Raw genomic sequence first — 14,271 nt, 5'->3', positions numbered from 1 at the left:
TTAAGTGAAAGAGTTAGAAGCCTCTCCACCCACAGAGAAGACGCGCTCCCTCTGCATCTCTAAAGCAGACTGTCATCCCTGGTCACCATCAGGTCTGTGCCTGCCCCAGTGAACATTCAACGCTGTCGGTGAGTTTGGGCTAAATTGAAAAAACCATCGACCGTTGACTGTACCCTGTGGCCAGCTTTTGTCACTCGGTGTCTCCAGAAAAAAAAAAAAAGGAGTCAAACAAATGCAGAAACCTGCACACAGGCACGGCCAATGACTCCTTGAAAAAAAAATATTGTATCATTCACATTACATGAAGAGCACAGCGTCCCTTCTACATAAAATATGCAAAATACTTCCAGCTTCCAAACCACAGCAAAGGTCACAATCAACATTCATTGCTGTCGGTGGGTTTAACTGTGTGGTAGAGCTCACTGAACGATGAATGCAACTGTGTCCCAGATTTCATCCGACCGTCACAAGGAATAGTGTCACGATATGCTGATGATGGCATTATTTATTTCTCCGCCTGTCCCCCCCCTGCCTCCCCTCAACAACGGCCGCACATGAGCGGTGTGAATTGACAGGCAGTTCAGATTGCATCTTGATCACACTGGCTGCTGCAGAGGGGTCTGAGTTTGGCTATAGGAGCGCGGGTGGGGGGGGGGGGAGAGAAGAAAAAAGATGCAAGAGATAGTTGGAAAAATGACCTTTGAAGAATAATACGCGCATGGCTTGCATTGCGAGGTTTTTGTAAATAATTTACTTGTAAATATTGAATGAAAAAAAAAAAAAGAATGTGCTCAGTATGAATAGATAGGATTAATATAGAATGACAAGTGACCTTTCTGAAATAAAAATAACTTGGTCATAATTTTATGAGAAATTTATCAGACAAATTACTTTCGAATAGTAAATGTGTCCTTTTTGAACAAGTTGTTATGTCTTTGCTCTTCCCTCATGTAGCGTGTTTGCTTTTTGTCTGACGAACCAGTAAAGAAACATGAAATTATATAACTTTACTGTGTTTTCCTGATAATTTGACAGGGTGTGTACTTTTTATTTTTGTATTTTATCGAATAAATTATCACCATTTCAACCATCAGAGCGGTGCTGGTTCTTTCTCAATATTCTTTGGCTTCGTTAGAGGACGTGACAGTGACGTAGTCAAAGCCCTCTTTCGTATATTAATTAAAGTATAAAGTATCTGCCATACATTAACACCACTTATGTAATGCATACTTAAATGATGTCAACATTGAGTTAAGTGTCACAGCCGGCAAATTATTTATCGCTTTTGTAACGGCTTTCATATTTTGTGTGTACGTTTGGATCATACAGTATATCATTTACATTACGGCCATTTACTCTCAACTTTAATGCAATTTTGCTGCACTTAAAACACATTTTACAGACAAGCTTTTTCAAGCTGTTTCTGGGTATTAAAAAAAAATTATTAATCATTTTTCATGTTCATATATGGATCTGTTTGATGTTTATATTTGTTAAATTCAATTTTTGGTTTTCCTACATGCTATATAAATATATTATTGATAATTATAATATTTTAAAATAACTTTTGCTGTGTCAGATACATTTATATTAAATGATCCAATTTAAATTGTATATCACAAGTTGTGCCATACATCTTTGGATACGGTATATAGAAATCTCTTTTTGATTAATGAATCGGTGATCGCACAAAGTGATGACACATGACCGAGCCATCTGAGCAGTCAGCACAGTTCAAATCAAAACAGCTTGCAAGAGACAACGACCTTTGCAAAGCTGTTCTCCACCTCATTTGCTCAATCTGCGACTAAAAGCAATGCAAGGGTATTATGCAAGGGCCATATTCGTACTCTCCTTAATTTTATGCTACATGGAATTTTACATTTATTTATAATGAGAGTAATTTATTTGATGTCTGTACTGTGTCCTTTCTTAGTGTAGCTGTGTGTCTGACCGCTTTTTATTTTATTTTGCACTGCATAAGAGGATCACAAAAGAAATAAGAGACAAGTAGTTCCTCACTGTTTAGCTAGCATGATGTATTTCACGGTTAGTTAAAGTATGCTTTACATAACTGACTTTCATAGTCTGTTGAGTGCGTTATTTCCTAACGACTGCTGTTCTACTCTCTCAGCAAAGTACCTGCTTAGTATTTAAATGAAAAACTGACGCGTGCCGATTCTTTATTACAACCACTTCTTGACCAGCAGAGATTTTAAAACAATAGTGGTTCGACTGAACCCCCTCCCGACATACTTTTAGTTTAATTTCTGCACCACATGGGTCATAACTGTAATTTCAAGGTTTTGAAATAGCCTTGCAGTAAAGTATATTAAACATTTTTAGATGTGCCTCTATTTCATACCCGTCTACACTGCATTACACTTATCCTGCAGATTTTTAAGATCATTATCTAAAGAGTTAATTGTGGGCCGAGTGCATGGAAAAGCAATTACTCAGAAGAGATACTATATGCAGCCCTTCTCTGTCAGATCATTTAATGCGTCAGTGAGGTCACTGGGAGTTTCAGCTCTGACACTCGACGCAAATAGAGGACATTTGTGGTGTTGTAGTGTCAGCCATGATGATGCTTGTAAGAAAATACTGCCTAACCGCAAGCAAGAAGCTGTAGATGAAACTGAACGAGTCATGATAACAGTAATTAAAAGCCATTCTTCCAAAATTAGATGTGCATCCTTTAACAAGAGAAAAACTCACTCTCGCAAATCAATCGAGTGCACGCGAAACTGCCTAAATTATTTTTTTTTTTTTTTTTGTAGGAATGAACACAGAAGCCCTTGTTGGCAAAATTGAACACATTCATACAAACTGTTTCTCAGTGATTATTATTGAAATTAGGGCTGTGAGAATGAATGAGGTTTTTTTGTTTGTTTTTAAATCTTGTTAAATAGAGGTATAAGACTTAAAAACTATATACAAGTCTTCATGAAATAACTGCTTCTAATATTAACACCTAACTCTATTGTATTGGATCATAGTAGAAGTCCAGTTACTATATAAAGAGAAAAGCTCTGTACTGAAGAACAAAATTAATGACATCCTTTGTCCACTAGAGGGACACCAAAGAACAGGACATGAAAAGGACCAAACTCACCCAGTTCAAGTTTATAGAGTGTATTTTTTTTTCCGTCTACAATTAAATAAATGCAAAAAAAGGGGCAAGACAACATAGCAGTGGTAGGAGTTAGTATAATGTTCATTAAATGTATTAAAAAAAATATAGATGAATTGTTGCACAGGACAAATCAAAAACTACTCAGAAAAACAGATTACAGTGAAAGGCTTCATTTCTAAAACAATAAAAACCTCAAGGCTTCTGTGGCATCTACACACACTTTTGTGTACAATTAAGCGTTTAATATTGTTGCTGATATAGGTAATTATGCTCATGCGAAGTTCATGCTTTATATCATAGGTCTTGATTCCCTGCTGTAGTGAAGAAATTTCCCCTCGGGGATTAATAAAGTGTATAAAATCAAAAAATCAAAATCAAAATTTTAAACCTGGAAATTGGGATGTAAAAAAATATTTTTCCTAAATTAAAATTTAGGTTTGCAACTTTTAGTATTAATGCTTAAAATATGTGCAGCTTCCAGATGACTTATCAATTGTAATACCCTGAGGAGATAATGGAACATCTGTGAAGCTCAGTTTCCTGGTCGTTAGCAAACTGAAAATGAGATGAGATTGTGAGACAAAGTGACTTGAGGTTACATTTTGAGTATGTCTCTACTTTTCATTTATTTGACTGCAGGAGCAGATCAGATTATGGAGATTATGACACCAAATAGCATCTGTAGCCTTGGAGATAACAGCATGCAGTCTAAATACCATGCTTACTACAACATGAATCCGTTTCATGTTGTAGTAAACAACTCACAAGTTCTGCTACAAATCCCAGAAACTCTTCTGATGTTGAAGTTTCAGTGTGCAGGATATAGGTTGATCTGCTTGGAGAAATGTAATATAATATTCATAATTCTGTTTTTATTAATCGCCTGAAACTGAAAATAGTTGTGCTTCCGTTAACCTCCAAATGAGGAGCGGGTCCTCACGTCATGCTGCGTTTCCACAGTAGCCCAGAAGGGCCAAATCAAACACTGACTCTGCAGAGCGCCTCTCATGCCAGTCTCACGGCCCTCATTTATTCTCTTACATACTGAGGGTGGGGTGAGGCAGGTGGTGTTTTCCGTTGATTGCAATCTGCAACAGCTAGTGTTAGATTGGATCAGCCGGAGGGATGGTCTGCCTGTGATTGGTTGTAATGTTGTGGGAGGGCTAGGAGTCGGGACTTATTAAATTGAGTGACAGTGACACAACAAATCACAACAGCGGTGACTTGGGCGATTGCGTCCCTCCGGCCGATCCAGTCTAGCACCAACCTTTTTAAACCTCGCGACTAGGTGCTACCAAAACCTACACACTGCTAAGAGCCGCCATTCTTACTACAAACTAAATCACCCCGATGTATTTACATAACAAATACCATTCCAACGCGATCATATCAGCTCGCCTGCAGCAAAAGTACTTTTTTCTTAAAAACCGGACGGCACAACAAGTAAAATGGGATTCCAGCCATGTAAACTAACTATATCGCATTTTAACAAACACTGCGCTTTTAGGAAACCTATCAAGCTAAGCAAGATTTAGAAACCACTGGTAAATTCACGATCACATCTTTTTTTTTTTTTAACACTTCACACGATTAAAACTAAACGGTTTGACTGCCAGGCTTCCATTATTTGTACCGCTCTCTCGATTTCTTTGGAAAATATTTTAAGACATTGTGGATCTACTTGTGCAATGTAACAGCAGTCGGTTTGATGAAGCTGAAATACGCTTGAACTGGGTGATCAATTTGAAATAGTTATTAGCAAAACAACGGTGAAGAAAAATGTCCCACTAGGAAAAATGCTTATTTGTCTTCGGGACGATTCCATTATTCTTAATCTATAAACGGTTCTTTTGCTCCACCTTTGTGGAATCATTAGTCTTTCGTCAAATTTGGGCAGATTAGAGGAGATATGTTAAGGTAATGCATCGCCGCGTCCAAAATAAAGTAATGCAAAGTCTGCATTTTCAAGCCAAATGATCCAAAGTTTAAAGAATGTAAACATTACCAGAAAATGTCACATAGGGTTGGGTGATTAATCAAATAAATCAATTCACGATCGTTATGACCAATCTAATTTCAGTCATGGTGATATGTTCAACCAATGAACTCTTTCACACAGGCTGTCACACTGCCCTTAATGCTCTGAGGATGCCTTCATTTACTTCTAACTTCAAGAATGAGTTAAAGGTCATCAGATATAAAATAATATTTTTTTAAAATAGCTACTTTTACAGATAAGCAGTTTGTTAAACTAACACAATAGAGCACTAGAGTCAGGATGTTGCTGTAAAAGCAAATATAAAAAACAACAATAAAAAGCTTTGCAAAAGCAAAATCTTAAAAGTTATGGCAGGTGATGGTAATTCTAAAAGTTACAAGTGCGTATTTACAAAATAATGATATCGATTTTAGGTGATATCGCCCAGCCTAATGCCACATTTGATCAACTGTATCTCGCTGGCAACTGAAACATCGGAGTCATTGTACAGCAGAAAGATAATCGAATGCCGCATGACGGCCTAAGAGCGCTTCATGTTGTGAACATCACCCAATTTTTGACCAACACAGGATTTCTTTGTGTTGTGAAGTAGTGGCATTTCCCCGTCTGTGCGTTGGCATTGTGCTGCTGCTGGTGTGTCCCTCCACCGGGCGTCTACTGTCTGATGTCTGCTGGTCTGAGCTGTCGCTCACCCTCGGCCAGGAAGATCTGCATGGCCCGGTATAGCAGGTGGGTCCCGAGTTCCCGTTTCCTCTTCCCCTGCCAGCTGGACACTACGCCATAGAAATCCCCCCGCTTCTGATTGGTGAGCATCTTCAACCCTGGGACAATTCAACTGGTTACTGATGGGCGCAATGAGGAGGGGAGGGGAGGGGAGGGGAGGGGAGGGGAGGGGAGGGGAGGGGAGGGGAGGATGGGACTGCGTTTCATCTCTTTAGAAACTAACATTATATAATTTTGTGCTACCGGCGCTTCATATCCAAGTCAATTCATACACTCCCGAGTGAAGCATATAAATGAGAAACTTTGTGCTTCGCTGGTAGTGACAGCGCAAGGAGTGTAACAACAAGCAGCAAGTAGATGTCAACAATTAAGCAAGTGATCACGTTTTCAAGATTATCATTTGTTGAAAGGTAAAACTGTCCTGTAACTTCACGCGAGTAAAGATTATACTTGTATTATCTTCAATAAAAGCGTATTTTTCTAAATCTTGAGACACCTGATGTATGGAAGTTAGACAGACATTTCCTCTGCTCATTACTGTGCAACAATCTACGCTGTGTACTTCAAAAGCCTCAAAGGCCCTTGTGACAGGCACATAGAAACCTCCCATCATGGTGTGAGTTTCAAACCCACAATACATATTTACCCCCCCCCCACCCCACACCACACACCCTAAAAAAAAAAAAACGTTTAGCGTCACCTCCGCTGCTACAACTCTTTCTTATGGGACACACAACTCGGCTGTATTTTCTAATTTACTATTTCAACATAAAATATTAAGTGAGTCTAGATTAAATGAGAATGTTACAGCTGCTTTTGCCCTCTACTTCCAACTATCACATTATAGATTTCATATGACACTAATAACCAGCTGATATGTGACAAGGTGATGCAAGACCCTGATACAAAGCTGATAGGGTCTGTCTCTTTACACAGGAGTTCTCCCGTGGATGAATTCATTGTTTAGCACTTGACAGATATCTTCTGTGATGAGTTTAACCCCACTCATACTCACCGATGGCCTCCACCATGCAGGCTTCTCTTGTGTAAGCCTCCACTGGGATGACATTCTGGAAACAGTGCAGAGAGACGACGCCCTGCTCGGCGTTCCACACCTGAAGGATGTGCTGCACTTTGGGACACAGTTTCTGTCACAGACGAGAAAGAATCAAGTGGTTTTTACACATGTATCGTATCTCAATTCAAGTTTAGATCCATTGTAAGGCTGATCATTGTGTGCTGCCTTACCTTGGAGGTCTTGTCCCCTTTATAGTACTCTAGAGCCTCATAAAGGTGACTGTAGGGGCGGGAGCGTTTTCCTTTCCCCACATAAAATATCGCATGGACAAAAGTCTGGAAACACTCCTGTGGAGTCATGGTGTGATTGCGGAATGGGAGGTTTTTCGTCACCCTGACAGAAAAGAAAAGAAAATCCATTTAATTATTTGTAGGAGAGTAAAAGGCGTTTAACTCTGTTTTAGGAACAACTTTAGACTCAAATCACCCAATGAACCAGTCTTGTTCGCTCAGTTTTAGTTAAGTTTAATGAATAACAGGTGATGTGATCATAAGAGGTTTGTAGCGGTGAGTTTAACCCATGTTACTACTAAAGCACTTCTCCCGATTCAGCAAAGGTTTTGCTTGATTTTTAAGATTTTTGGGCCACACTTTATTCATCAAGTAAAAAACAGCTAAATATGCTAATACGACCCCGTTTCCCAAAAAAGTTGTGACACTATGTAAAATGTAAATAAAAACAGAACGTGATCATTTGTAAATCATGTAAACCCATATGTAATGCAGTATTTTCACGTGACCTTTCAGCTCAGCTTCAACTCAGCTCGCTTAAAACATCTACAGAAGTGATTAAAAAAAAAAAAAAAAAGTCCCGGGTGCCATTCACAAATTCTGTCGGATGGAAAACCAAAAAAAGCGAGTAGAGCTTGAGCCAAGCCATTTGACGAAATGAAAGAGGGGCTTCAATCATTTTCACGTAAAATTAAAATGAAATTATCCCATCACATTCACACAACAGTTAGTAACAACTTTTCTTGGAGAGCTGGCAACACTGCGCAGAAGAAAGCAAAACAAAACAAATGGTAATGAGAGACAGAAGACCTTGGGTCAAGTAGCAGGTAGTTGAAGCTGGACTTGATGATGCCCTCCCTCCACTTCCTGTTCTGATCAGGTTGGTCAAACTGCTGCCACAGAGCCTGCTCGTCAGCATGGCAAGCGGGCAGCTTGAAGGTCTGCAGAACCCGACACAATTCTGGACTATAACCTAAATCTACAGATATAAATTAAAAAAAAAAAAAGTACAGAAAATTACACACAGAGTCAGTGACGGTGATGATAAATTCAGTGACAATAAGTGTATCATATTGCCTCATTTGTTCTTGGGCTCTAATCTAATCCACCCACAAAGTGATTGAATCCCTTCACAGTGGGGCTGAGCTTCAATACCAAGTAATGACTTTAATTCTCAATTGTTATGCTTCTTTATAAGAAGGATTTTGCTGTCAAATAAAGGCAATAACTTCACAAACATGTATTTAAATGGCAACAGAATTCTGAATTTAAAATCACATTAATATTAATAGTACCCTCTCTCTCTCACACATCATTTCACCCCAAAACTGCAAACAAAATCATATTTTAAATGAGATTAATAATCTGGAACATCAGAGGGCAAAAGTGTTACCTGTTTGTGATTGGTCTATCTGCTTTTGGTGATGTGGTGATTGGGAGTTTGATTCCTGCAACAGGCGGCCCAGCCTTTGCATGTAGGTGGGCCTGGTGCGGCTGCTGATCGGACCCGGACTTTCCCCCAGCTCCACCAGCCTCAGTCTCAGATCCTTGTCTGTTATCCCTCTCATTTCTGGCAACAATTTCTCCTCACGCACAATATTTTTCTCCTTCTGAGCCACAACCTTAGGTTTCCGGTTCTCCTTTCCTTTGTTGGCCCTCATGTCCGTCTGCAAAGAACGCCAGTCATAAAGGATGGTCTCCTCACTGCTGGTGGTACTCATGCTGGAGCTGAGTGAGGTGTCAGCGGTAGGTGGGACGTGAGTCTCGATCAGCTTGTGGCCCTGTTCTGTATCAGTGTAGAGGTACTCCACTGGTTCTTCCAGATCCTGAATGAGCGGACGCCCTCCAGGGGTATATGACAGGTTTGCCGGGTGCTGCAGCCTGTGGCAGCCTGACAGCCTGCTCATGCTGTATCTCGGTGTGCATCCGGTGCCTGGGGTGCAGGGGAAGTCCGAGTCTTCCCTGGACCTCCTTGGGGAAAAGTAGCTGGAGGTGGGTGAAGATGAAGATAATGTGGAGTCTGGCTGAGAGCCACGGTCCTCACTGATCCAGACATCTTCCTTGTTTTGGCTGTCTACCCGCTCCTCATCAGGGGCATCATTCACATTTCCCTTTGTAGTTGTTTCATCTGCACTTGTCAGATCATCAGTCAGAAAGTACCTCCCTTCGGCGAGATCCCGGTCCTGTCTTTGCATAGCAAGAACTATCTCTGCAAGGTTATTTTCATAAGCGTCCACTGAATTATCTTGGTTTTTATCAAGTGCAATTGTGTCACATAAAGTCTGTGATTCCACAAGTACACTCTTGGGAAGGATGAGTGTATCAGCCAGACTGCTGCTGACACTTGAATTGACTCCAAGAGTGCTGCACTGTGTGTCCTGGCAATCCGCAGGCAAGGAGTCTCCTCCTGTGCTGCTCCCAGAATAGGAAGGTGTATAGCAAGGTGCGTGTGGTGAGCTGTAAAAGTCCTTACTGCTCTGAGACCTGGGCGTCTGGCGGCGTGTTCGAACCGGAGTGGGAAGGGTCTCCTCAAACAAAGACGACGTGAGGAGGCTCTCTGGGGTTCTGCTGGTTATCAGTGAGTAGCGACTCAACCTCGAGCCGGTCCTGCCAGTCACGAAAGGACTGGGTGTGAATGGGAGGTCGGCGTTTTGTTCCAATGCTTCACTTGCATCAAATCTGGTGTCTGCCACTGGCCTGTCAACACCTCCTTCATTTAAAAGGTCAACAACAGGACCACTACAAGCCTCCACTATATCATTGTTTGGGTGCTTTGCCTCAGACAAGCTCAGTTTGTCAAGCATCCCCAATAAAGTTTCCGATGTTGAATCTATTTTAACTTCTGCTTGAACAGGTGGAATATTCCCATCTTGTCCGCTGATTTCAGAATCAGTGGAAATCTGAGTGCTTTTGTCAGATTCAGCTCCAACAGAATCTCTATCCACCGCAGGCCGTATAAGATGTCTGGGTGATACGGAAACATATGGAGCGCTGGTGTAATGGTCGCTCTCACAGTTACTGTAGTGACTGCTCCCAGTCCCGCTGCTACTGCTGCCAATACTGGAAAACGCTCGCTGTTGAGTTGCCTTCACCTGAGACTCTTTTACATTTTCCCCTTCCAGTTCATCGTCACTCTCTTTGAAAGCAAACTGACTGACGACCGTTTTCTCCAAATCCTCTTTTGTGCACTCGCTGCTTTCCCTGCAAAAAACATAAACGTGATCCGGTGATGTGACATCGATGCCCTGCCTCTGTGAAATAGTGGCCATGCGTTCTGGATGCAGGAAATCAGAGTACTCAGACTTGTCAAAAGGCAATGTGCCATTGACAGGGGGACACTGTTTGGGAGATTCAAGACTGAAAACAGGGAAATATTCATCCATATCTCTGAAGCTTACACTCTTTCCACATGCTTGCCTGGTAAACGATGGAAGAGTGTCTCTTCTGGAAGGAGAGATTCTGCCATCAGTTGTAGCAGCCTGTTCATTTTCTTTTGATGTGAGCACGCCGATGTCAGCACATAAATCATTATTTTTGAGAATCGGCATTGCCATTGCGGGTCCCACTGCAGACATGCGGGTGCTTGATAGTATGGAGGGACCAGAAAGTCTGTTGTATGAAATACCTCTGCAACTTGGTCTCCCATTAATGTTAGACAGGTTGAAGAATGACGAGCGCCTCGTGCTGCTCAATGGGGCTTCGCCAAAGTCACTTATCATAGACGAATGGGAACTTAAGCTGTATTCGGATTCAGGATAGCTGGACATGTCTGTCTGGTCTGAATACACAGCTGTGGAGAAAGAAAAAAGGGGGCCGATAAATGAAAAATTCAGGAAAAATATAGCTGCAACTCTTCTGATTTAGTCGTTATACACTGCCAGAAAGTTTGGTAGATGTTTAGCCTTGTGTCTCTGTTTTCATTTGACAGGAAAATAATGATTGTTACAGGTAAATGTTGCAGCAAATAAGGTACTGATGGCAGGCATTGACAAAGTATTTTCTTTGGTGCCCTACCTCAACATACAATATCCAAAATCAAGCTCAGCTTTAAGAAAAAAAAATGTAAGTTTAATTTGTGTTCTATGAAAAACGATTTGAAAAATAACTTTTAATTAGTTTACAATTAGTGTTATAACTATGTAATTATTATGATGTGGAAATCTACTAGCAGACAAGCACAACACTAAACACTTGACTTGGGAAAGTATTACTATGGCAATGATGGATCTAGTGAAAACTGGACAACCAAAGTTAACTCTTTAAGGACTGGAGATTTTTAACAGGACAAAGCTTTTCACAGTTCTTACAGTATTGGAACTGAGGCAAGTCATCCTCCTCTGTTTCCACGGAGCTGGCCTGGTGATTCTGCAGGAGACGGGCACAATTTCGATTTTCCTTTTGCTGTGCAAGCCGCCGTGGTGTGTTCCCTTCCTACATTAACAAAAAGATATGAGGAGTGAAGCAAACTGAAACACACATTCAAGGCCAAACACTGCTGCTTGTTATCTTGTAACACAAGTCTCTGTATTGATTCATCTGTAATAAAAATAACTTTACAATCACCCTGTATCTGTATGTCTAGCTGTGAATTGTTTTCAGATGTCCCCCTCAGCTGTCTAAAACTTGATCCATGCAAAAAAACCTTATAGCAAATGATATATTTAAGCTAAAAGTATCTCTTACATCATCTTTAAAGTTTGGGTTCCCTCCATTATTTAAGAGCAGCTTGAGGTTTTGATAACATCCCCACAGTGCAGCAACATGAAGAGGAGTCAGGCCCTCTGATGACCTGAGAGAAACACAAGAAAAACACGACATTAAATTGTATTTAATGTCACTGCAGGGCTCATATGACCCAAAATGCAAAGACCAAATAAAAGCACATCGATATAACACATTAAGGAAACTGACTACCAGATACTTTGCAAATATTTTCACACATATGGATATTATATGAAAGTCATGTCAAAGGCTGACATTGTTACATGTCACTGTGTTAGTAACTGTACCTTGTGTTGGGGTCCGCTCCATGTTGCAGCAACATTTTCAAGCAGCGAGTGTTCTTCTCTGTTTCTTTGCCAACCGCCAGGTGTATCGCAGCCACCCCTTCACTGCCCACCAGGTTGGGGCTCGCACCCTGTGAAAGAAGCAGCTGCACGGATCTGTCGACAGAGAGACATCTGTTACATAAACGGTTTTAACGGCATTACTGAACTACAAACAAGAGTCATTAGTTCAATTCATTGCTGACTGATCGATGTAAAAGCTGTAGATTTCTTGTTTATCAGTCCGTGTTTTGTAAATCGGTGATGCATTTCTCATTACTGTGTTTAACACACAAACACTGACGTGGGAAACAATTATAATTGTTATTATTATATACTAGACTCCACAACCCTGTAATATACCACGGAGCATTGCAGTCATCCCCAGATTGATATTTACTGTATGACTATTATAATCACGTGTTTGTGGCACTTTTTTTTTTCTACAAACCATTAGTGAACATTAAGTCTTAGTAGCCCAAGACTAAGCAAAAAAAAAAAAAGTGCTGTTTAGTCCCAACCAGCAGTCCACAACCAAAACATATAGTTTATTGCAATAAGGACCGGAGGAACCAGAAAATATTAATTTAAACAAGTGGAATCAGATCATTTAATGGAGTAATTTATTATCATGTAGTAGCGGATTCATGTTACGTCCACCAAGAAATCGCTTCAACTGTAACAACAAACACATACAAAGGATCTAATCACTTTAACACAACTTAAGTCAACTCGGAAAAAGTTTACGTAAAAAAATAAAAAAAAAAAAAATGGCTTGCAACCTCCGAACATGTTTGTGAAAGGGGTGAAAATGTTCATGTTTTTAGTGGCTCTCGCGTTTTTTTTTTTTTTTTTTTTACTCGCAGACATGTTCGACAAAACAAAGAGAAAGAGGGCTGAACGTCACCTGGGTTCTCCATCGCTCACGGCTTTACACAGCTGACTTTCCAGCCTCTTCGTGTTTCGGTCCATGGCTGAAGTTGTTGATACGTTTTTGTTTTTTTTTTTTTAATCTAAATGAGGACCAGCATCTTCCGAATTAGCTCATGGCTAAAAATCATCCAGCGAGGTTCGGATAACTTTAAATAAAGGATAGCATTAGCTTAAGGAGCTAACAGAGACTGATAGGCTGCAACAACAAAAAAAGGTTTCCAGTGCTTGCACACATTGAACCACGTAGTCGGTGCTGCACCTTAAATACTTAGGGAGAGCTCTTTTCCAACACTAAACGTTTACTAATAAATAGTTTCTCCACGTAGTTCTACTTTTCGACGAAGCTGCGTGTCTATTTTGGTTAAACTTCCCTCCATCGGCAGCAAGCGGAAGTACCGCCCACAGGCGTCTCTGATTGGACAAGTCTTCACCAATGAGGTGAGTCGTTAAATGAAAACGAGCAGTGCCATTGAGTGTCTGTCTGTGAAAGTAAGACGTACATTTCAGGATCTACTTTTCAATCAAAATGTTTGGTGCTCCGTGAAAGAATTATTAATACTTTGAGACATCATAGCAGGACTTAACAAAACTGCTTCGATTGCATCAATCTCATAACTTTTAGAAGATCTATTTTAATTAAATGACAGAATGAAGTAAAAATTCAGACGTTTATTCCTTATTTTCATCATGAACACACACTGTTCTCTTTTTCTTTTTATAGAACGTAGAAAATGCATTACCCCCACAATAAATGTGGTGTCTTGGGTGTTTTAACTTTATTGTGTAGAAAATTATGTTTATGTGTCAAAATAATGATGAAACAATACATGTAAGGCAGGGTGACAAATAATTAAACGTGAATAATGAACAGACATGAAAAGAATGCTTGACAATTATTTATATTTGTCTAATATCATTAGAAGGTCACTTAATTATTCAAAATATTTCAAAAAGAATTACAAACATACTTTTATGTACATATGCTTATGCAGTAATAACAGTAAGGTTTTTCAAAACTATGTTATCTGAAGTAAATATCCCTCAAAATAACACTGATATCAAAATCCGTGCCACTGTAGAACTCTTAAATTCATCACAGCACAGCGTAAAGAATAATTAATTTTCAT

General features: G+C 40.1%; 1 protein-coding gene across 1 annotated transcript; it reads right to left on the bottom strand.

Annotated features, from left to right (window-relative positions):
• Positions 1-5,495: 5,495 nt before the first annotated feature.
• Positions 5,496-13,183, bottom strand: LOC138623004 (uncharacterized). Its single transcript, XM_069702219.1, is given in 11 exon segments — positions 5,496-5,956; positions 6,874-7,006; positions 7,107-7,269; positions 7,977-8,139; positions 8,560-8,727; positions 8,786-8,831; positions 8,834-10,956; positions 11,474-11,597; positions 11,850-11,955; positions 12,176-12,328; positions 13,119-13,183. Coding segments are annotated over 11 exon segments (3,411 nt in total). The 3' UTR covers positions 5,496-5,789.
• Positions 13,184-14,271: the final 1,088 nt, after the last annotated feature.

Source organism: Brachyistius frenatus, unplaced genomic scaffold, assembly GCF_029030835.1.
Source record: "Brachyistius frenatus isolate BFR_SWC_R1_liver_20210118 unplaced genomic scaffold, ASM2903083v1 Contig_41, whole genome shotgun sequence".
NCBI lineage: Eukaryota > Metazoa > Chordata > Actinopteri > Embiotocidae > Brachyistius > Brachyistius frenatus.
This window is presented reverse-complemented; position numbering and strand designations above follow the sequence as displayed.